At 38.5% G+C, this 25,531-nt stretch overlaps 1 protein-coding gene across 1 annotated transcript in view; it reads left to right on the top strand.

Moving 5' to 3' along the window:
* MLF1 (myeloid leukemia factor 1) overlaps window positions 1-25,531 on the top strand; it is a 32,476-nt gene that overhangs the window by 4,482 nt on the left and 2,463 nt on the right. The window contains exons 2-6 of the mRNA XM_084639743.1: window positions 12,312-12,474; window positions 20,416-20,502; window positions 22,411-22,539; window positions 23,722-23,881; window positions 24,249-24,381. Coding sequence (XP_084495869.1) covers window positions 12,312-12,474; window positions 20,416-20,502; window positions 22,411-22,539; window positions 23,722-23,881; window positions 24,249-24,381 — 672 coding nt within the window. The remainder of the gene's footprint in view (window positions 1-12,311; window positions 12,475-20,415; window positions 20,503-22,410; window positions 22,540-23,721; window positions 23,882-24,248; window positions 24,382-25,531) is intronic.

Raw genomic sequence — 25,531 nt, 5'->3', positions numbered from 1 at the left:
AAATTTCATGGTTTCAGATATTTAAATCTGAACTGTCAGTGTGTTGTAATCATGAGGGTCCCGACCCAAAAGAATCATGCATGGTGGGGTCGCAAGGCTATTTTAGGGGGGTGGGTGCCACAATATTGTCACCCTTACTTCTGTACCGCTGCTGACTGCGGCATTGCCTTCACAGCTGGGCACCTTGCCAGCAGTTGTCACTCTCTGGCCACCCAGCTCTGAAAGCAGCAGCACAGAGGTAAGCGTGACATGGTATGGTATTGTCACCCTTCTGCGCTGCTGCTGGCAGCGGTGCAGAAGTAAGGTTAGCAATAGTATACCATGCCGCCCTCACTTCTCTGCTGCTGCTGCTGGTGGCGCTGGCTTCAGAGCTGGGCTCCCAGCCAGCAGCTGATCTCGGCTGCCCAGCTCTGAAGCCAGCACCGCCACCACCACCAGCACACAAGTATGAGTGGGAGTAGAATACAACAGCCAGATTTCATGGGGGAGATCAGATTTCATGGTCTATGACATGTTTTTCATGGCCGTGAATTTGGTAGGGTCTTACCCATCATGCTAGAAAGGGTGTTTATTTTAGACATTGGGCAAGCCATGCTTTTGCTAAAAAATGAAGATGCCTATGTGAATTGGAACTTATACTATAGGTTGAATATGCAAGTATACTATAACCAAAGAGCCACTGGTGCTCACATATCGTGTACATAAAACAGGAGTTGGTTGGCTGAAGGGCTGACATACCAGGTTGAAACCAGTCAAAACAAGCATTATTTCTAAGAGGTAATATCTAAACTCAGAGAACACAGTTTAGCATTCTATTTATGTTTCTCCTGAGTTGCAGAGACAGGGTTGCACAATTTTAACATGAGGAGACAGCCAGTGTTACATTTGGCAAATGTATCTGCAGCAGGAGTTCAGAGAAACTAGAGTGGATTAGAGCAAAGAAGAAATAGAGCAACCACCATCCATTCTTCCAAAAAGACAAGAAGCTATAACCAGTGTAGCTATTTCTCTTCAGTACGTATCACTATGAAATTGCCTCATGGGTGATCTGTGCAAGATGAAATGACATAACAGTGCTAACAATACCTTGAGGGAAGTGTTTATTGCACAGAAGAGGTTCTTATGGGAAGGACTATTCAAGGACTAACATGGTTTACAACAATTTTGGCTGAGTACATAGTTCATTGGACAAAACTGGCTGTGAACAAAACCAAACCAAAACAAAATTAAACCCTGTACTGCATTAATAAATGCTGTTCAACATATTAATAAATGATCTGGAAAAAGGGGTGAACAGTAAGATGGCAAAGTTTGCAGACCATACTAAATTACTCAAGTTAGTTAATTCTGAAGTAGACCGGGAAGAGTTACAAAGGGATCTCACAAAACTGGGTGATTAGGCAAAAAAATGGCAGACGAAATTCAATCTTGATAAATGCAAAGTAACGCACATTGGAAAACATAATCCCAACTATACAGACAAATTAATGGGATTTAAATTAGCTATTACCACATAAGATGGATCTTGGAGTCATTTTGGATAGTTCTCTGAGAACATCTGGTCACATTGCTGCAGCAGTATTAAAAAAAAACAAAAACAAACAAAACCTAAGTTAGCAACCATTAGGAAAGGGATAGATAATAAGACAGAAAATATCACAATGCCACTATATAAATCCATGGCTTGCCACGCCTTGAATACTATGTGCAGTTCTGGTTGCTCCATCTGAAAAAAATAAATATAGAATTGGAAAAAGTACAGAGAAGGGCAACAAAAATGATGAGGGGCATGGCACAGCTTCCATATGAAGAGAGATTAAAAAGACTGGGACTATTCATCTTAAAAAAGAGATGACTAAATGGGGAATGCTAGCATAGAATATGCTACCATAAAATCATGAATGGTGTGGAGAAAGTGAATATAAGTGTTATTTACCCTTTCACATAACACATGAAACCAGGGTCAACCAATGAAATTAATAGGCAGCAGGTTTAAAACAAACCTAAGGAAGTGCTTCACAAAATGCACAGTCAGCTTGTGGAACTTGATGCCAGGGGATATTGTGAAGGCCAAAAGTGTAACCCGTTTCAAAAAAGAATTAGATTAGCCATTGATGGACCTGTCCTCCATGAACTTTTACCCAAGATGGTCAGGGATGCAACCCAATGCTCTGGGTGTCCTAAACTCTGGCTGCTAGAATCTGGGACTGGAAGACAGGGGATGGATCACTTGATAAATTGCCCTGTTCTGTTCACTCTCTCTGAAGCATTTGTCATTGTCCACTGACAGGATACTGGGCTAGATGGACCATTGATCTAGCCCACTATGGCCGTTCCTATGTTGCATATGCACACCTGAGAGCATGCTCTGGGCCTTATCTCAAGAAGAATATTCTTACCTGTGGAGTTAACTTTCTGTAGTCCTCAGGCTTTCATACATTTATACTTGATTGGTACCATTGACCTCTAGAAATGGTCATACGATACTGTGGCAACTAGATGTACACGGTTTTACAGGAACCACAAAATTTCCCCTAACAAGGATTCCCACATGAAAGCCACAATTGCTGGTAATTGTCCCATTTAGAAACTTTTCATTTATATATAAAAGGAATGGAAAGATGAAAAATATAAAGTCTAGTTTATCGTAGGTCACGTGTTTAAAGGATAGTGGAAACACCCCTGTACTTTCAACTGTCGGCATTCCTCCTTTTTTCTTAGTGTGGCTCCAGTGCTGCTCTAGTGGCTGGGGGATTGTTTGAAAGGGAAAAAAAACTTTACTGTGTGTGTGTATGAGAGAGAGAGAGAGAGAGATACTGACTGCTGGAACAGTTCTTGCAGAGCTGTTTTACATACAGCTACGGGGATCAGCTTACTTCTTCAGCCAATGACTAGATTCACTGCCAAATTAGTATAATAAAGGCTTCCACTGCCTAACAAGGAGAGATTTTTGACTGATGAATTGTAAATAGTGTCTTGGTTAAGAGTAATATAAATGTCTCTATCTCTAGAGAACTGGCCCTGGGAAGCACTAGCTGATCTTGATCAAAATGCTTCCAGGATCTAGCTGAATTTCCTTCTGAATAGCTTAGGCAAGTGCAGAAGCTAGATCTCTTCTGTTGTTTTTAACTTGTCAATGTGTTATATCACTCCAGCTGTTATCTTCAGTGTGACTTTCTGCTGCTTCTGACTTCTCATTCCAAATCAGAACTAATGTAATTTTATTTTACAATAGTGAATTAATTAAATAATTTAATTCCAAGTATGATCTTCCAGGGTGGATTTGATTTAAATCACTAGTCAGGAAGACTTGATTTAATCATGAATTTCTACATTAAAGTGCATTCTTGTTGGTTGTTATAACCTTAATACATATTCTTCACAACTCAGATAGATGTAGGTTTCATTTTTAGAAGGTACACACTACATTTTTAAAGTGATTTATTTTGGAAACTTTTCAGATTAATTTTACAGTTATATCAGAAAATGAATGATTGTTTGGTTATTTCATTTACTAACGGTAATTGAAGCAGATATTTATGAAGTCACTGGAAGGTGAACTATCTCTAGTTCAACAGGTTAATCATTTATATTTGGAGGATTTTCTTGCCATGCTGTATTAGGAGGAGAACGTCACCAGACAGATATTTAAATTGTTTTATATAACTAAAACAACAGCGTTATGTATTCTGGATTTTTTTCTTCAACAGCAAACATGTAATACTTTAACAAAACAACCATATGAATTTTTGAATTTAGTTAAACATTCAAGTTTTTTTTAAAACAGGTGTGTTTTTGTTAAAATTGTTTTTAACTAACTAAAGTAGTTAAATGAAATATTTTTAAAAAAAAATTAAATGGACTATGTCAGCCAGGTCAACATGAGAAACTTAAAATATTGGCTTCTGCAGCTAACTCGGTTGTCTTCACTTTAATTTTCCTGTTTGTTCATAATCTGGAAAAGAAAAACAAGCTTTCCTGCTTTTTCAGGTCCCAAACGATTTCTCAATTTGGAATGAATTAGTCCAAAGGAAGAAAATATTCTTTCTATGCCAGCTGAAGAAGCTACTACTGTTAAAAGTGAGATTATCACTTCAACAGTCTCTGAATCCAAGTGCTTAAGTGACTTCCACCAGTTCACTGGTGTGACTTTCTTTAAAACATCATCCGCAGACATATATTTCTTGAATGGTTCACCCTTAGCTCTGAAGTTTATTATAGTTGGCATTATAGAGGGATGATTGCTGGATGTCCATGTCATAGCCACCTGCTCTTCAGCAGTTAAGGTTTGACCCTGGTACCGAGTATTGAGGATATTTGCAAGAAAATGAGCTGGAGATAGTGCTTGTCCCATTTGTTTTTTTAATGTTTGTAGTTTAACTCTGTCATTGCATATTTCTCTTTTTAAGATCTTATTCAGTTCCCTCCAAATTTCAACAGTGTCAGCAATAAAACAGCTATTTCCCTGCATTTTGTTCAAGGCTACAGAAATAGGCTTCAGGGTACTCAGCATGTGTTCAACATTTCTCTTAAACCGAATGTTGAGAACTTTAGCTGTGACAGTGCCATCTATTTTGTTCACAAACAGTGATCAGATTAGGCCACTTCTTGATATAGTGCTCAAAACAGTCCACTACTGAGTTCCATCTCAAGTCTTGTGGGAGAGTTAGCTTGGTTCCTCCCACTTTTTTCAGAGCAGCTGCTGCAAAGCAGTTGTTACGGAAGTATTTTGCAATTTCAACAACATTAGCCTTTATTTCTGGAACACTGAAGTCTTTGGCTAGGAGGTGAATCAAATGAGCATTGCAACCGTATGTTATTAGCTTGGGACTCTTCTAAATAATTTTTTCTCATCCTTGATAAATTTGCAGCATTGTCTGTGACCAAGCTGCATACTAGACATTTGAATTTTTTTTCACAGTTTGTTATAGCTTTTACTGCTACTACTTGTAAGTATTCTGCTGTGTGTGCATTTCCTAATGTTTCTATAATGTTTCTGCAATTGTTTCTGTAAGAAAGACATTCCCTTCTTCTGTTGTCACACAAGTACATGCAACAGGATCATTGACATTGTTCCACCCATCAAGACTCAGGTTAACAATTTCCCCCTCTAGACTTTTTGCACACTGCTCAATTTCTCTTTCATACCCTTTATCCAGCAATTTGCCTGCGACATCTGCTCTGTTGTGTGGACTGTATCCTGGTCTTAATGACTGAACCATGTTCATGAAGTGTGGGTTCTCAATCGTACGGAAAGGAGAGTTTGTGCATAAACAAACCAGGCAATTTTTTCATCAATTACCTCTTTTTGTAATTTGCTGGTTCTCATCACAAGCTTATCTATGGTTGTTTCCGGATGATGGAGATTTTTTTTCTTTTTGCTGCAAGTGATATACTGTGGCTATGTGACATACATGATGAGACTGAAACACTATCATTGGCAGATAACTCTAAAACTATAGGTTTCAAAGTGGTAGCCTTGTTAGTCTGTATCAGCAAAAATAATGAGGAGTCCTTGTGTCACCTTAGAGACTAACAAATATATTTGGGTATAAGCTTTCATGGGCTAGAACCCACTTCAGCAGATGCATGCAGTGGAAGATACAGTAGCAGGTATAAATACATGAAAGGATGGGGGTTGCTTTACCAAGTGTGAGGTCAGTCTAATGAGATAAATCAATTAACAGCAGGATACTACTGGAGGAAAAATAACTTTTGAAGTGGTAATGAGAGTGGCCCATTACAGACAGTTGACAAAAAGGTGTGAGTAACAGTAGGGAGAAATTAGTATTGGGGAAATTAGGTTTAGGTTTTGTAATGACCCAACCACTCCCAAAAACTCGTTTTTTCTAAAACTGTAGAAAATGATGGTGATCTTGAAGGTGGATAGTCTTCAGAATCCTATATGTTGAGGATGGATTCTCCTAAACAAAATAAGTCAATGCAGTTGTTTAATTATTATTACCATACTGCTCATTTAGTAGTACTCATTCCATTCACTGACACTCAGTACTACTTTAAAGGTGAAATTGTAAAAGGAGGATCTGCCCATTTCAGCTATTTATTTTTTATCACAACTGCATCTAAAATGATAGTACCATAGAGTAACAGCTACATTTTTTGCTCAAACATGAGAATTCAAGAATAGTCCAGATAGAAGACAGGCAGTCCTTAAGAAAGAAGTATGAAATCAAAAAGTTTACCAACCTGAAGATCCTGCATGTTCAGACCTGTTCCTTTCATCATCTTCAATGCAGCTTCCTCCTGCGAAAGAACACTTCTCATGATGTTGTTTCATTCGGGCAACCAGGCCTTGCATTTCTTTGTTGTACTGTTTGCATTTTGTGCGCATGCCTGTCTTACCCACAGGTAGAGGAACTTCATTAAAATATTCCCAAACTGGATCTCTTTTACAGCCTGCTGCCATTATAGGTTTTCCCATCTAGTGAGCGAATGGTACGGTAGATCTCAAATCAATGAAGGCTACACTCAGAAATCTTATACTTATAAGAAGCACACGGGATCTTTATAGGGAAGAAGGCAGCACGCCGCATTTATTGAGAATACAACAGTTAGCATATGCTTTTCAAACTCTCCCTCCCCTCCCCCACCCGCCAGTTGATGTTCATAGTTACCAGTCCAGAGTCTGGATCAATTTAGTGGCCAAACAGATTGGTCGCAGAGGGGAGCAGGGCACTGTTGGTCGCGATCTGATGCTCCTGCAGTGTGGCAAGACGAACCCAAAGTCCCATGGCAAAGCACCCTGTTCTTATATTCCTTTTTCTCTGTTGAAGTCTATAGATTTTACTCATTGATTGCTGTTAACATTCCAAAACACCTCTGAGAGGGTCATTCTGTCCTGATTTCGATTTAATCAGTTATCTTAAGGGGTGCCAGCCTTCACCTCAGGGTGGTCAATTTGCTCTTCCTCAGTCATGGATACATGTTGATGGTTCTTTGGCGTCAACAAATCTCAGTAAGTGTCTTCGCTTCTCCTTTCTTGACCATCTGCTTAACAATGGCCTTCACACCTTATCTTTTCCTGATGCATGCATTCCTCATTCACACAAGCAGTCTTTTACAGAGACTTTGAGAATACAAACAGTAGTATTTTATATCGAGCAAAAAGGCATTGCAAATTAAACCTTGCTAAGTTTTAGTCGATAACCAAAACAATTTACATTGAGACCCAGGCCTTCAACGTTCCTCTAATCTACTTAACATAGACACAATACAGAATCCTGTCTCTTACTAACTAAACCTCAAAACAAAGAACTAAAGAGGGCCCAATTTGTAATGCATATGGGAAAACAGAATCTCATAGTCCCAGAGGGTCATTCCTTTCTGCTATTCAAATGGGGTGGCTATCAGGATGAAATCAAATTATACATTAATTCTTATAGTGCAATTCTAAAATCCTGCCCCTGCAGAAAGACCTCAAGACTTCTAGAATATGCTGGTCAAACAGTTTCACTTTTGTTTCTGCTGCCCGTCCCTCCCATCTCACATTTGTCTCCAGACGTCTTCTCCTTGTCCGGATCTATTCAACCCCAACAATCTACTATTCATTGAACTTTCTGAAATTTTGCACTTTTAGAGAGAAGTAAGGGATTGACTCTGTGTACACAAATTTGCAGAGGGACAATAGGGTTGAGGTCTGTTATTTCTCACATCTATCTATATCTATATCTTGTTATATATATTTATTTTAAAACATTTTTGCTGTTAACAAGAATGTTATCTCTGGAGACACAAATCCACAGTTTGAGAACTGCAAAGCTAAGCATCTCTGATGCTGAGTCCCATTGGGTAGATAGAAAGATTAACCTAAGTAATCTATACTGAAGTCCCTAGAACCCCCAAAAATTGGGTCCCTAATCCATGAACTATTGGAACTCATTTACAAAATTTTTCTTAAACATTACATGAATATATTATCTCATACTACAGAATTAGAAATTATAATCTATCACATGATCTCTCGTCATGGATCTTAATTAAAACTATCTTCAGACAGGTTTTTTCCCTCAAAAAGCATTCTATCAAAAAAATCTGATTTAAATAAAAAAATCCGATTTTTTTTTAATTTAAAAAAGAAATCATTTATTTTATCCACCCTGTGATCTTCTAAAGTAATAAAAATATGGTTATTCGGTTGAATACACATCTCAGAATAAAAATGTGTGAGAAATAAAGAGTAGCAATAATATTTTTGTTACCATTTTCTGAGAACATTGTTATTTTCAACTGAGAACGAGGAGCACTTGAATTTAGGAACTTCAGCCTTTGTCCTGCAAATACGTTGCCTGCATGTGTAAGCATCTCAGTGAAGTTACTCACAAGAGTAAAGTTACTTGCTTGCATAAGTGTTTGCAGTATCTGCCTTTTCATTTTTAAAATGATTTATGTTTTGTCTTGCTGTAGTGATTATGAATTATACCTGATTAATAGTTCAGACTACTGGAGCCTCTTCCGTTCACAGAACATACACAGTTCAGGCAGTAACAAGGGCTATCTTTCCTATCAACTACACCAGTTCCTGAATTGGAGGGCCTGCCTGTAGAAGTGAGACAACAGTTCGGTTCTCAGACCCACCGAATCTTTAGCTTCTCTACTGCAACTGTCACAAGGATTTTGTGATATGAACATTTGTCTGAGAGGTGAACTGACACCAATACAAAATCACTTCACGTTATCCCCTTAGCCATCAGATTGAAGAAACTTTTGGTTACTATTGATATGGGTGGAGTATGAACTGGTGCCTCAGATGAGAAAGGTTCTATATCCCATTACTGATCCTCTCAAAGTCTTAATTTGACCTTTACTGAGAATTTATCTACCGATTAGATCATAATGCAAATGTAATTACTGCACAATAGTGGAACAAATTTGCCTTGCTATCAGAGTTGTCAGTGCTTCCATTATAAATTTAGTTATAGAAGCTTATAACTTTTTTTAACATGTGAATGACAGAAGCTTGGTGTGCAAGATGCTTGAAAAAGAATTTTTTTTTCTTGAGAAAGTCAGTCAGTTTTGTAGTACAGGGGTACAAAACATGCAGGAACCTCATGCGCTTAATGGGCGTCAACTCTCCTTGCCATCACTTCATCTTCTTTCTCCCCTCCCACCCCCCAAATACCCACACTCAGACTTGAGCAACAAATGAGTTATAAATATTAAAGAATCAGCATCTTCTTTCCATGATGGGTTGTTAAACTTAAATGGGCTTCTCCATCTCTTACTGTCTGATAATGCCACTGACCAGACTGTACCACTGCAAATCTTGTATGTCCTGCTAGGACCAACAATGGGCTGGAGTCAAATTTAAAAAACAAAACCCAAAGCTAACTCTTTATCCCTGTAATTATGCTTTGAGTTGTGATCTTCAGAGATGTAACAGTAGTCAACTGAACATGTTGTGTCCCCCAAAACAAAGAGTTGTTAGCTTTCCATTTCTGTCTTGTTGGTTATTAGCAAACCTGGAAGTTTTGTAAGATTGTACCAGCAATTCCTGTTTAGCCACATCCCAAAACAAGATCCTGTGCATAAGTTACTGGACTGGGAGTTGGGAGATCTCTGTTTTATTTGTGGGTCTGCAACTGACTCATTGTGTGGCCTTTGACAAAACACTTAACGTCTCTGTGTCTGCTTCCTAGACTGTAAAATGTGGGCGTAGGTACTATCTCACCTTTGTAAAGCACTTTGAGATCCTTAAATGAAAAGTGCTTTAAGTGCTATGTATGAAATATTTCAAAGTTTCTTAGAATGCATTGCTGTTATATGCACATGCTCTTGCAGAAATATTGGAGGAATGATGTTTAGAGTAAAAATGTTCAACAATTCCCACAAGTTAAGGACCTCAGGTTTTTTCATGTTTCTTTGACTTGCTTCGTTTTAAGGACAGAGGTAAAACCTTTATCAATTGCCAAATACGAGTAGTTTTGGTTTTTAAAAACAAGCCTTTTGTTGTACCACATGTAACTACTGCATTTTTCATAACATGTTTTCTCCTGAAAGTTATACCCACACGGGATGGAATGGAATGCAACTTGCTAGACAAACTGTACTTTTAATTAAAGTAAAACTAATATAAGTCCTGTATGTTCTTGGGCTTGGCATATTGAGCATATTTCATTTGGTGCTTAATAGGGAATGAGACCTGTCCTTTGTGTGGGAAGGAGAGGATGGATAAAGCCTTCAGATAGTTTTGCTATGTGTTAAATTATTTAAGAAATGGTGTATGCATTTTGTATTTTGGTATCTAAATGTATTTAAAGTCTGTGGAGTAGGAGGAGGCTTTATGGAAGTGTATGTATGCAATTATAAATTGTGGTGGCACTCCTATGCTTTATGGTTTTGAGAACAGGGTTGTACAGGTGATAACTTGCTTGTGCTTATATTTCTCACACTGTGAGTAAGGCATTTATCCTGTGAATAACTGCCAAGACACTTGCTGCCTCATAGTTGCTTACCATGTTTGGACTGAAGCTAAAACTAGGAATCATGTGGGTAGGGTAGGGACTGCTTTTGACAGTGGAAAAACTACTTCTAGACATGGAATTGCTTGTCTACACGGAAATGGATGTAAAGTATATGCATAGCTTAAAGAGACACTGTTTGGTTAAAAATCATGTTTTTAATAAACAAATGTCTTCACCCAATATTACAAATGTAACTTTAGATTTTAATATAAATCTTACGTAGTCAGTTTTAAAAATGAACAAATAAACAAAAAACTCCCATGCACTATGGGGCCTAGTGAGATATATAGCTATGGGGGAAGGAGAAAAGTCAAGGGTGGCAACATGGCTATAAGCTTGGGATGTAGGAACAACATACCCTCATATCTCAATGTCTGTACTTTGACCCGTCAACCTTTTACCCCCAAACAGGAATATTATAGATTATGTATTCATTATGCCATCCAATCCTAAACCAAACTTCACACCCCTTGGTAATCTGTATGTTATTCCCTGATAACAAGTAACTTATATGCTTCAACTCTGTACCATTCACTTTTTTTAAATATCATCTTAATAAAATTTTTAATGGAGAGTGGTAAGGAAAGAAATTAGCCTTCAGTGAGTATGAGGAGATGATTGGATGTCGGAGACGACATGCCTATGCGGCTAGGAGGGTGTTTTGGGACTAATTCACATAGAGGTAGTTAACACCATGGGATGGGTTAAGGTTTCCTAGAGCCAAAAAGAGGGACTGAAGACAGAAGCCGAATGGACACACATGAAAAGGTTGAGGGGAAGGATTAAGACGTATCCCTTTAATTAAGCTAAAAGGAGAGGTGTAGCTACCTTGCTCAGTGTAGTAGAGGAAGTTAGAAACTGGAGTGGAGGGGATCTGGAGGAGGTTAAAAGGAAGAGTTCACTGTTCTTAAGGAATGTGGAGATATAGATTTGGAGCGTATGGGGAAAAACAAGATCAGATTTAGAGAGGTAAGTAAGGGGTGGTGGGAAGAGAGAGGAGAGAAAATTCTTTCTAAGATGGAGAGGGGGATAAAAGGGCATATTTGGAGGGAAAGAGAGAAAAGTAGGGGTGAGCAGAGAGCTTACAATAAGGGAGAATGAGCCAGGAATGGATTTAGTGAATGGTATGGGCCTCAAAGGAGGTGGGGGGAAAAAACAAATGTAGGAGGGATGGAAACAATCAAAGGAGAGGCAAAGAACTAAGCCTAATACGAAGATAGGAGTATTCAAGTTTTAGAAATCAGGCTTTTGGTTAACATATGGAGCAACTGGGAGACAAAAGTGAATTGGGGTGATGCTCTTAATACTGAGAGGGAATTCCAGATGTAGCAGGTGAAAGGAAGGGGAAGTGAGGCAACATATATAAAGTTAATAGTATTAAAGCCTGGCAGGCAGAAAAGTTATGAGGTTGGGTTGAAGAGAAGATGGATTTGAAGCATGTGAGACATAAGTAAAGGTGATGAGGAAGAAAATGAAATATGGAGAGTTGAGAGCCAGAGGGGCTGATGATGGGGAGGATGAGGCAAAAGAGCTATGGGGAATAGAAGACAGAAATACATGGGAAATGAACAGCAGGGTGGAGGGAATAAGTGGAAATCTCTGCCTCCCTAAGGTTTATTACAATGGAGCTGTCCATTGAAAACAGTTTTTGCTATCAAGGTGATGAGGTGTCTGGAGACCAATGTGTGTCGTGGCTTTAAGTGGAGTTCTGGCTATTGCTAGTCAGGCCTGGCCTACTTCATAATAATTTTACATAGTTTGGAATTGGACATGTTAACTTTCTAAAAGAATATTCATGAGTTTTCTTTGTTTCTTTCTCCTCCTCCCCAGGGAGCCTTTTGCTGCACAGCATCAATACATGCGTCAAATGCTGAGAAGCTTTTCTGATCCTTTTGGACGAGATCCATTTCTCAGTATTACGGAGGGTGACGAAAGAGCTCGAGATCAAAGAGGACACCGTGATTCTCAGGTTGCTTTGAGAGGAAATCAGAGAGTAAGTCTTTTCATAATCTCAGGATTTTTTCCTTTACCAGTAATTAATTATTTCAGGTATCTGGCATAACACTTCGATTTTAGACTCTAACCTGGTCTAATGGATGGGACACTAGTCTGGAAATAGGAGATCAAAGTTAAATTCCTGGCCTTACGGTTAGCCTATGTGATGTTGGTCTAGTTACTTAATCTCTCTGAGCTTCCATTTCCCTATCCCTAAAATGGGGATAATGATACTTGCCTTCCTGTAGTAAAATGCTTTATGATCTCTGAATGAAAAGCACTATAGAAGAGTTTTACTTAACAGCTACAAGTGAGTTTTTATGTTAGAACTGGTCATGAAGTAAACACTTGTGCGTGGCTAATATTTAAATAGCAGGAAATAAAATTTTCCAATGGAAGAGTTTTCCCTAAACTTCTCTTTATTTTTACATATGAATTTCCTTTATTTCATAATGTTAAAGGAAAGATTTTTTTAAAGTGGGTATCTAAGTTATGCCTTTAATTTATAAACTCATCTCTTGGGCCTACGTAATTATACACACAAATGTAGTCAAGAATTTATGCATTTAATTACTAGGATCAGTATGAGGGTGCATAAATGTTGTTCCAGTTGAAAATCTGCCCCTAAATGTGTATGGCAGATTAAATCAGCAAAGTTGGATGATTCATGGCTAGCCACTATCAATGTACTTTAGCTGTCTGAAGCTACTGGCCTCCAAAGCCTCCACAAGCTATCTGCTCTTTGAAGTGGAGAGGCTGCAGTCTGTGGAAGAAGACCTATAATGCTGTGGGCCCTAAGTTTTTGGTTTTCCATTTAATTTACTTACTTACCAACAGAATAGTTGTGGGTCTTGCTTTCTCCATAATTAATTCAGTTATGTCTGAGCCTAAGTATTGTAATGGCTTGTCATTAACTTTGAATTTCCACCTTCATGGGTGTAAAACGCACTTGAAACCTAGACATCTAAAACTGTTGAAATAGTGTTAAGCCTTATACAATTTCTTTACTTTGAATTGATGCTTCATATTCTACATTCAGCCTGATTCTTAAATGTCTTGCCTCCAGTTATATGGCTGTAACAATTAAGGAGGATCAGGTGAATGATATGAAATCTAATAATCCTTGAGGCTCTCTGCAAAAGAGAAGAAAATTGGCAACAGTCTGTCTTATATAAAGTACACTTTCAACTGATGGGTTGTGCAGTGACAATTATGGCAATGTTTCTGTTTCTAAATCTAATCTGATTTCTTGGTTTAGAAAGGATATATGTTTTTAAATAACATGACAAATATATTTTATGTTCAAAGCATTTGGACTTTGTTTTAAGTTAGATATGAACCACTGGCATTTAGTTCAAGGATAACACAACTACAGGGGGTTGTGGAACTTTGCCAGAATCAGTCACTGTAATTCAATCTTATATATTTGGAGCTTAATAAACATAGCTGGAGCACAAGCTGTCACCTGCAGGTCAAAAGGGTAACTGCCAGATTCTTTCCCCTATGCTTATAAACTGAAAGTTAGTTTAAACTATAGATAGAGTTGGGGTCTGATTCTGCTTCCATTAAAGTCCATGGGAGGAGTAGGCTCTCGGGCTTCAGTTCAGCAAATGCTTAAATATGGGCTTGACCTTATTTTAAAAAAACAACAAACAAAAACACAGTGGGATTTCTCACTGTCTAATCTCAACAAATCTGGGGCACAGAGGAACATGAGTTGTGGTTGGGAGGAGCTTAGTGTTTGGGGACACTGAAGTAGTTTGAAAGAGCACCAAGAAAAATGCATCTGCCTGGTCTTGGTGCCTAAAGTCACGCCAATATCCTTTTTAAAATAAAAAAAAAAATCCTTGTGGTTGCCCTAAAACAGTGGCCAAGTTACACAGAAAACTTAGAGCTGGATACTGTGACCTGATGGTGGTTCCTTAGATGTTGTATAGAGACATATCAGTGTCTTTATTACAGATTTAAATTACACACTTTGAGAAGAATTAATTTATTTAAAAGCTTCAAAACTTTGTTGTCTGATTTCATGCTGGTAAATTATCCAGTCATTAATGAAAGTATAATTCCTACTGTATTTAAGTAAATTATAGTGCCTAAGCTTCATTTTAAAAAGGAATAAAATGTATGTTGCAACAATCTGGGAGCAATTGCGTTTGTTGTTTTATGATTTTAACTGTTCTTCCAGGTTTGTTTGAACACTGTTTTCTAAACAGATCACAAAGCTTGTTTAACTTTATTTGGTGGGGGTGAGGGTGGTGGAAGAATACAGTGCATTAACACCTGCAGTAATACTCTGATTTCTTAAGTTGTCTTCAGTGTGTCTGATTCGAGCTGTATCTTTTCATATTTATGAATTTTTAATTTCTTTTAATAAACAGTTGGATTTTGGTTACCATAGCTATTAAGTAGAACTGGTTGAGAAAAGTTCCAAAAAATTCAAAATTGCTATAGAAAAAACTCCAAAGTACTGAATTTCTTTTTCCATTTTCCAACCTGCTCTACTATTGAGCAAGCCACCTTCATGAATTGTCTTCAGATTTGGCTCTCTATATGTCCAGTCATAGTGCAATAAGAGCTTTTTTATGGATTTAAACTATTAGGCAAATATTAAATGGTTTTACGTTTTTATTATAAAATTAAGGATATTTAATATATAATTGACCATGATCAAAAACTAAATTATTGTTTCGATATGAAAGGAAGTCGTGACAGTTACTTGTGCATTTTTCCCCAAAACTAGCCGTCAGCCTTAGCTGCAATGTATATGGCTCCATACAGTGTATAATATTCTGCAATCAGATATTATATTCCATTTTGAACTTGCATTGTTAGAAAGTGTTATACCCTTATGAGCTATGCACATGTATTTAGGTGGCGCGCTGTGTGTGTGTGTGTGTGTGTGTGTGTGTGTGTGTGTAAATTTAACATCTCATCCTTATTTCCTGGAAATTTAAATTTGTTTTCCAGCATTTGAACTGTTGTCTCAGACAGGGATATTCAAGACCAACTAGTCAGTTTTACAGGAACTGTATCTGATGGTGTTCATAGCTGCATCTATTTATGCATCTGTATAAGAATATATTTATGCACTGTGGATTTATTAGTCTTCAGACTGTTCTGAATGTGACGATAGATATACTTAGAACTTCTTTGCAATGACCTTTGAAACTGCTGACATGGTAGAGTAGATTTGGTTTATCCTGAGGGATATGAATATTTTAGAGAATATGTATATATTTCATTTTTAAGTCTACATTAATCTCTTGCATTACATAAAATGAGAGCTTATGAGTCGATCAGATGCATCACTTACTTCAATTTTTCTGCCGTAAAATTTATGCCAGCCTTTTGTAATTTAGTTATGTAAATTTGTATGTCAAGCAGACACAGACTTGTTGGTTTTAATTAACCTCTCTGTAACTGCCTCTACTACATAAGCAGAATTAAGAGTGTGTGGGGAAGCAAGGGACATTTGAAGTACACCTTATGTTTTAATTACCTTTGGTATAAAGGTTGCTATGATACACAGATGTTTCTTCTATTATATTTGTGTAAATATGATTTATTCAGCATGGCTGCAGTCATCTTTTTTTATTTGGAAATAATTGTACTCCTGTGTCTACAGAAAACTGCTTCGTGTTATGTTGTTTTATCATATTATAAATCACTGAGGTCCACTTAAATGACATTTTAAAAAATTTTTTACCAAAAACCTATTTCAGTTGCTGTATGTGAAAGTGCACTGGATTTCTCTTAAGCATGATGCATAACAGGTACAATAACTAAAAGGAACTGGTACTTTTCTTCCAGGCAGTGAGCTGCTCCCTCATGCCCTTTGGCAGTTTTGGTAGCCAACTCAGAAACAACATAGAACAACTCTAACAAATGGAGACGTTTTCCACAATGATTGTGCCTCTGACACAATTATTGCAGGGTGGGTGGAGAGTACAGTACAGAAGAAAATGGAATACTGAGTGCTTTGACAGGAACATGCACACTAGCTTGTGGTGTGGTTGGAAGTCGGCATTCTGATATAAGACGTTCAAATGATACACAAGCTCCTTGCTGCTCTGCAATTAAATAGTTGACGAGGAAATGTTTCCATAGCTATACCATGTTCCTGCTGATATCAATGATACTGGTTCTCCAAAACAAAAGTAGACAGATGTAGTGTCATTAGCTTCTTCATTGATGGTGAAAGAAAATAACACTGTCAAGAATCTTCTAAGCAATAATATCTCCTGTATATGTGAGTGAATGTGAAAGTCATGGCCACCATTAGACTTTCTGGATGAAAGAAGAGAGTAGAGAACTTGTGGGACCCAAAAACATTGATAACATCTCCTTTGACAAGGAAAATCTATCTCTCACTCTAAAGTGTGCACTAGTCTGATCTGCCTGTTGCACTCTTAATTAAACAGTCATGATTTTCAAATCAAATTCAAAAATGGAATTTTGGTGACAATGTATTTACTATATGTATAAGTGTTTAAATTGGCTTTGGGAATGGACATCCTTAAATTAAACTTACTCAGCCAGCATAATTGTATGTTTTGAAGTATATTTTAGGGAGCAGTATAGTAACAACCTGTAATTTCTTCCCTGTCAGGACAGAGATAGATGCTAAACTTAACTTAACCTGAACAAGCCTATGTCACTGGATTTTCTTCAGACCCTTGACAATAATTACACCATTTGCAAAGGCTCACTTTTCTCCTTCAGGCCGTCCCTTTTGATATGGACATGTTTTCTCATAAGGAGAGTTTGTGCCGCACTGGGATTAGCTGCTCACTTTATAGTTTTGCATTTTAATTCTGAGTCATTTGTCAGTGATGTGCAAAGATTTCCTTCCCATCCCTTCTCCAGGATGACCATGAAAATCATTTTTCCATAGTGCTTTCCTGAAACGATATGTTGTGAATTATGCAATTAACTTTTAAACTGTGAAGAAATGCTTACTTATGCAGTACGTATGAAACAACTAAAGCCTCCAGTAGTTCATTAGGTTAACCCAATGTGGTGCCTGCTAGTCAGAAAGGAGTCACTCATATACCTCCTGCTTCTCTTAGGTCCGCTGTCTGCTTTATCCAAAGGAGATATAATGCATTTGATGTGTAAATATAGGTCTTGTGACTGAGAATTACAAAAATTGGAGTCTACTCAAAGGTCTGTCAAGCAAATGTTTCTTGATATGTCTGTTTCTGATCAGAACGCCATTCCACGCCTCTTTCTGCCTAATGAAGTTTAGCCACGGGTAACAAATATTGGTATGTCATTAAAGAAATGTGATCTAGATGAAATTACTATAGAGTGGAAACACAACTGGTTGAAAGACCATATCCAAAGAATTATCAATGGTTAGCTGTCATACTGGGAGGAAGTATCTAGTGGAACCCTGTAGGGGTCTTTCCTGATCCACTACTGTTTAATGCTTTCATTAATTACTTGGATTATGAAGAGAATGGTTATAAAATTTGCAGATGACACCAAGATGGAAGGGATTGCAAGCACTTTGGAGGACAGGATTAGAATTCAAAATGACATTGACAAATTCATGAATTGGTCTGAAAACAAGATGAAATTTAAAAACGACAAGTTCAAAGTATTACATTTTGGAAAGGGAAAAATCAAATGCACAACAACCAAATGGGGAATAACTGACTAGGTGGCAGTTGAAAAGGATCGAAGTGGATCATAAATTGAATGCGAGTTAACAAAGTGACACAGCTGTGAAAAAGGCTAATATCACTCTGGGGTGTACTAACAGGAGTGACATATGTAAGACATCGGAAATAATTGTCCTTCTCTACTGAGCACTGGTGAGGCCTAGTTGAAGTTCTGGGCACCACCCCCTCAGAAAGATATGGACAAACTGAGTCTGGAGGAGAGTGACAAAAATGATAAAAAGGTTTAGAAAACTTGACCGATGGAGAGAGGATAAAATACTGGGCATGTTTAGTCTTTAAGAGAGGACTGAAGGGGGATCTGATAAGTCTTCAGATCTATTAAAGGCTGTTATAAAGAGGACAGTGGTCAGTTTTTCTCCTTGTCTACTGTTAGAAATAATGGGTTTAATCTGCAGGAACGGAGATTTAGGTGAGATATTAGAAAAGTTTTCATAACTATAAGTGTAGTTAAGCTTTGGAACAGTCTCCACAACCTCCTCTGAAAATCCGCATAATTGCTGGAAATTTTTAAAAGCAGGTTGGACAAACACCTGCCAGGGATGGTCTAGGTTTATATGGTCCAGCTCCAGCACAGGGGGCTGAACTTGGTGGCTTCTTGAGGTTCCTTCTAGTCTTATATTTCTATGATTCTATAAGGAATTAAATATATTTCCTGCATATTTTAAATGAGATTATGAATTTATTGTAAATTTCAGTTTGAAAATTGATCTGGTTTTGAAACCTCCTCCTCCCCCACCTCTTTGTTTTCTCATTGCCCTCTGTTTTCCTTTTGAAAAATAACTCAGTGTTTCATAATACACATAGATGAGATGACAGTCCACTACAGCTTGTTTTGGTTATGGATCTTGGTAAGTAAACAGGTCTATTCAAGGATTGATTTCATGTACTGCTAGATATAAAACAAAATAACTTTTTTTTTCCACTAGAATTGTTCTTGAATTAGTTATATAGAGTCTCGTTTTCAAACTTGGTTGCCTTAGTTTGTAGTGAAGGAAATGTCTTGGCTCAAAAAAATTTTGTGGATGTCTAAAGCTATTACATTTAGTAAATTATCCTATTGTGGATTTCAGATTTTCCTATATTAAAGAGCTATGATAGTATTAAAAATATACTGTTTGTTTTGTTTTATTGAAAATGCCTCTAGAGTATCTCATTCTGCCTTTCACTCCTTCTATGGCAGGGGTGGGCAAACTTTTTGGCATGAGGGCTACATCTGGGAATAGAAATTGTATGGCGGGCCATGAGTGTTCACAAAATTGGGGTTGTGGTCCGGGAGGGACGAGGGCTCTGGTTGGGCATGTGGGCTCTGGGGTGCAGCTGGAAATGAGGAGTTCAGGGTGCGGGAGGGGGCAGGGGTGCAGGAAGGGGTGCAAGCTCCAGCTGGGGGTGTGGGCTCTGGGTGGGGGTGGAGATAAGAGGTTTGGGGTGCAGGAGGATGCTCCAGGATGGGATCAAGGGGTTTGGAGGGCAGGAGGGGGATCAGGGTTGGGGCATGGGGACTGGCTCAGGGATGCAGGCTCAGAGAGGCGCTTACCTCAAGCGGCTCCCAGAAGCAGTGGCATGTCCCTTCTCCACCTCCCATGCGAAGGCACGGTCAGGGGTTCTGCACACTGCCCCATCTGCAGGCACCGCTTCTGCTGCTCCTATTGGAGCACCAGAGGGAGCCATTGGAGGACATAGGAGCTAGAGGGAGCCATGATGCAGCTTCCGGGAGTCACATGGAGCAGCCCCCTACCCTGCTCCGCTGCTGGAGTGCCAGAGTGGGGCCATGCTGCAGCTTCTGGGAGCCGCATGATGTGGCCCCCAACCTTGCACCCTGGCTAGCGCACCGAAGCAGGGAAAGCCCCAGACCCCATTCCCCAACAGGTCTGGCCCACGGGCTGTAGTTTTCCCACACCTGCTCTATGGAGTTCATAGCGCTACCTAATGAGACATTTGCTGAACAACTGCTTACAATGTCTGAAGAATTTCACTGATTACATTTGGAGTCCACTCTAAATCCTCATTCATGTCCTTTCCTGGCTGACTGCTTTATGTTCATGAATGCAACCAGTGAGATTTGCAGATTAGAGATGCTCTGTCTACTTTGGGGTTCTAAGGGATGGAGAGGCATATTGCATTTCTAGTTTGTTTGATTCTCTGGATTGATTCACCAGAATTGACAGTCAGTCACCAAAGAGAGGTTTAAAGGTACAGAGACCCCAAACAATAGTTTTCCCCTGTAGCTAATAATTTCTCTCCTCCAACAGAATTCAGATTTCAAGGATCCTTTCTTTGCAATGGACAGAACTATATCAAACATGAGAAACAGTATGTTAGAACTGCAAAGAAATTTTGTAAGTACATTTCGAAAATTCAGTCTTAAAAGTATTATTTATATTGAACAATGTGACGTTGCACTCTATATGATTTTATGAAAATATGCTAATGAGTGTGAATATACTGTAACTGGAATATGCTTCATGCAAAAGGCCTCTTATATGGTATCATTACAAATCTTATAATCTACTGAGTGTGTTCATCCTATTTGTATAAATGTATCACTCTTGTATCTATCTGAAACTAGAAAGATGAAATATAACCCTGAGGTGCTATTGTAATTATGCAAAGTGTGGGCCATTAATGGTGGTTTGGAATCTTGATGGCTCCCATCAACCAGGACTATTGACTATGGATGGCTCTGTTTGCTTGCAGGCCTTCCTGTGAGTCAGGCTGGGAGGAATGAGGGCTTGGAGTCTTACAGTGACATATGATCATGTCACCTGAACTGGAATCCATCTTTAACCTGGTGCCCTTCCGTTTAGAAGGGTGGGTGGGAACCCGGTGAGGGACAAAGGATTCCCGCCTTATGCAAAACACATATAAGGGGGAGGAACAGAACAAAGGGGGTGCAATCATGAGAAGTCCCCTAGCTACCATCTGAGCTGAAACAAGGGCTGTACCGGGGAAAGGATTGTGCCCAGACTAGGAAGGCGTCCATTCTGTGAAAGAAACTTATTGAAACATCTCTGAGAGTGAGATTTAATCTGTATCCAGTTTTCTTACTGTATTAGGCATAGCCTTGTGTGTTTTGTTTTGTTTGGTAATTTACTTTGTTCTGTCATTACTTGGAACCACTTAAACCCTACTCTTTGTATTTAATAAAATCACTTTTTACTTCTTATTAATTAACCCAGAGTATGCATTAATCCCGGGGAGGCGGCAAACAGCTGTGCATCTCTCTCTATCAGTGTTATAGAGGGTGAACAATTTATGAATTTATCCTGTATAAGCTTTATACAGGGTAAAATGATTTATTTGGGGTTTGGACCCCACTGGGAGCTGGGCATCTGAGTGCTAGAGACAGGAACACTTCTTAAGCTGTTTTCAGTTAAGCCCACAGCTTTTAGGGGACGTGGTTCAGACCTGGGTCTGGGTTTGCAGCAGGCTAGCATGTCTGGCTCAAACCAGGTAGGGCACTGAAGTCCCAAGCTGACCAGGGAAACAGGCTCAGGGCTAGTCTCAGCACATCAGCTGGCAGTCCCAAGGGGTTTCCTATGATCCAACCCGTCACAAACAGAATAATAGTGTTTAAAACAGTTATTCGGGAAGTCCTATAAAAAGCCATATTATGATTCCCTATGGAGTGCAGAGAGAAAATGTGGGGGTTTTTTTGTTTGTTTGTTTTTTTGCCCAGAAAGTATTTGTTTTAATTCTTTATACTATCAGTTGTACTCCAGTTATGTCTATGTACTGGAGTAGAATGTGGTCAAATGTGTTTAATTTATTAAAGTGCTCTGGTAAAACAGTTTTGGCATTATCAGTACTGAAGACAATAGAACACACAAACATTTTGATACCTTTATCCTCCCAAATACATTACATGACCTTTTTATTGTTTAAGTGCAGACTGCGTGCTTTGTTCTGTATATGACACGCACACAAAGTCAGTTCCTTCCCTTCTGAAGTACCAGTCCTGCAATAAACTCTACAAAAGCACATCCCATTGAAGTCAGTAGGGCTATATGTGGGCAGAGGGGTCCCTTTGTGTGGATAGTCTGCATGCTCAGGGCTTAAAGCAAGATTCACTGGCAAATACAGAGGATATTGCAAACTCAGGCTCTTTTCCCCCTATTTTTTCCTGATATAATTCCTCAAAAGTAATATTGAGATGGAGAAGGTGTCTAATGTGGGATACTGTTCTTTCTTCTTAAGTTATCTGTCAGTTTTAATATTTTTATTAATTTGAAGTATATCAATTTCAGGATCATCTCTCACTCAATCCAGATGCACACTCATTCAGTTCTTCTTCTGTGATGACCTATTCCAAGATAGGTGATGAACCACCAAAGGTTTTCCAAGCTTCAGCTCAGACTCGCACAGCTCCAGGAGGTGTAAGTATTCTTGAGACATGGCTGAAGAGTGTTGTTAAATTGTCAGACTGTATATTAATGCAGACTCAAGTTCAGTCTCCTTTAAAATGCTTACTGGGGTAAATCGTTTCCATAATTTAGAAAGATATACACTCTATTACACCATTGCTATATCTTAGAGTAGATACTGTTTGAAAATACTCTTTAAGGCATTATATCCTGTGCTATCCCCCCTACTAAAGCTACTTTTATACCCATTTTCTCAAAAGCTGAATAGGTGAGTGATACAGCTACCAGTTCTGCATTTGCTGCTTTTTGAGCCAGTGTATAATGTTATATTCCTTTTGCCTATTGGGATATATTTACACCTAAATATTTGCAATCGTAAGATACTAAAAAAGTCTGCATTTATACACAATTTTACCTCAAATCACTTTATGTACCCATAATAGTGCAAAATAGCTACTTCGAATTATCTGTTGAGCCTAAGTACTTGACTTTTAAATGCTTACATAATGCTTCAGATGAAGATGCCCTCTCATTACCTTCGTTGCAGCTGTTGTGCATCTAATTCTGCTAAGAAATTCAAATTTAAATTTGAACCCTCGAGCAATGTTCATGAAAGATTATATGCAAGCAGTATGAGTCTGTTGAAAATATCCCACAGCCAATCATGTCAGAGCTCAAGCCAGCACTTAGTTATCAGAAAGGCTCTAATAATATACCTATGAACACAGTGATAAGCAGTGGACAAGAGGTTTCAGACCAGTCAACGTGACAGCCTCGTAATTAGTTGCCCTTTCATGTAGAGAATACCAACACATACTTATCTGTTCTGTTGTCAAGGAGAATGTTTAAGACTCTCTGCAGGGGTTATATTTAGGCTGGGCTCTGACAGATTTTGAAACAATTAATAATAACCTGCATGCATATTCTCTCCTTTAAAAACATTGGGTGGTAATATTATCTTTCCTGTCTGCTAATAGTGGGATGAGTATTGTTTGCTCGATACTTTGTGTGAGCTATCAGTCTTTCAGCCAGTGCAACAAAAATAGATTCAGTAGGAAGCATCTGTTTTTTTCATAAACTTCATTTTAAAGCAAATTTGTTTTGAGTTTAAAATAAAACTCTGAAAACTAATTTGGATAATCTGCTTTTTCAATTGAAGTAGCAATTACAATATAATTTCCCTTCTTTGAGCAGATCAGAGAGACTAGAAAAGCACTTAAAGATTCTGAAAGTGGGCTGGAAAAAATGGCTGTTGGTCATCACATTCATGATCGTGCCCATGTAATTAAAAAATCAAAGAACAACAAAACTGGTGATCGAGAACTGAATCAAGAATTTATCAACTTGGATGAATGTAAGTCTTGCAGCACACACCTGATTTTTTAGGAAGTGCTGATTTGTTGATCTGGCCCCTTCAGTGGGTGTCAAGTTGGACACCTAAAACGTGAGGATCCCAAAATCATCAGTCACTTTTGAAAATACTTTTCGGGGGTGGGGGGCAGGGTGGCGGCGGTGGTGTTTGGTCATACTTGCGGGTAATCTGAGTGGTAATGTTTTATGGTTTTGAATGGACATTAATATATTAAATTATATAAAAATTCCAGTTACAAAACTTTGTGTTTTAATGCAATTGCTTTGGTTCGGGATGTAGCAATTGTAGCTAAATACTCTCTCCTATGTTTTCATCGAGTTTAAACAAAAATGTTTGTAACTGTTTGCAGCTGAGGCCCACATATTTGATGAGGAATGGCAGAAGGAGATTATGAAGTTTGGAACATCTGGAGCTAGATGCAATTTAGAAGCTCCAAAACACAGAAGTAACCGTCATATAAGCAGGGAAGATGCATCAAGGAGGTAGAAATGATTTCTGTAATGGCTCTAATTGTGCTGATACGCTCATTTTCTTCTAAGAAAAAGGAAAGACTATGCCCTATTTCATTAATAAGAACTTCCTGTTAGGAACCTTGAGAAGAAATAATATACTTACTCTCTGCTTCAGAGATTATGTAGCTGAAGTGTAATTCAGAGTAGTATTTTGATATAACTAAAATTTGAGGAAATACTAGGTGTGGCTTTCAGAAGTTTTGACTATTTAACCTATTTGATTATATTTTGACTTGTAAATTTTACAATTTTATTTTTTTAGATAAGTATGTTTTTATCTCAAACAACGAGAGAGAGAGAGAGAGAGAGAGAACTGATCACATGCAAATTGGGTTCACTGCATTAAGGTTGAATCCTTAACTCTTTACTCAGAGGTGGATTGGTCTATCCCCCTGAGGAAAAGAGCAGGAGAAGGAAGAAAATTGCTGTATTCCTCTCCTGGCAGTATCTCCTGTGGTGAGATGCACAGGTTCAGGAGGAGACAAGGCAATCCAACCCCAGAGACCAGGGAATCTGTTGGGAGGAGCATGCCCCATATCTATGGATGCAGGTGTCTGTCCTGCATAGATTGTTTTCCCCATGCTGCTCTTTTGGTCTTTTCTTATCAGCATAGCTCTAGTAGGAGGTATGCTGCCTTTGTCAGCTGCTTGGTATTGACCATGGAGGTTATGCAGCAAGAGTTAATGTTGGCTCAAACTAATTTCTGGAGTGAGTAGGGAATACTGTGGTAAGAAGCACTAGTCCTAGCTACACCTTTTCCCAAACCGTGCAGAGTGCTTTCCATGTGTCACTTCTGCATAGTCCTAGAAGGGAAACACTGCCAAACTGCAGAGGTTGCATTTGCCCCTCCTGCAGTATTCCATGGGCAAGTTGTGCTTATGTAAACTGAGTCAAATCCAGCCCTTGATTACTGCTCAGTTTTTAATCAGGCACAGCTCCCATTCACTTCAGTGAGTTCTGCCTACATGCCATTTTGCAGCTGTCTCTTATCAAATACATAGGTACACAATAAACTCAACAAAAAGCCGAGGCTGCTAAAGTTTCTCATTCACTGAAACATGTTAGTAGTTTTACCAGCAGAGGATGTTTCTAAGTTGTAAAATAGCTAAAATACATATAA

This window comes from Lepidochelys olivacea (assembly GCF_965140295.1).
Source record: "Lepidochelys olivacea isolate rLepOli2 genome assembly, chromosome: 9".
Taxonomy (NCBI): domain Eukaryota; kingdom Metazoa; phylum Chordata; order Testudines; family Cheloniidae; genus Lepidochelys; species Lepidochelys olivacea.
The sequence above is the reverse complement of the archived record's forward strand: the minus strand, read 5'-3'. Positions and strand labels throughout refer to the sequence as shown.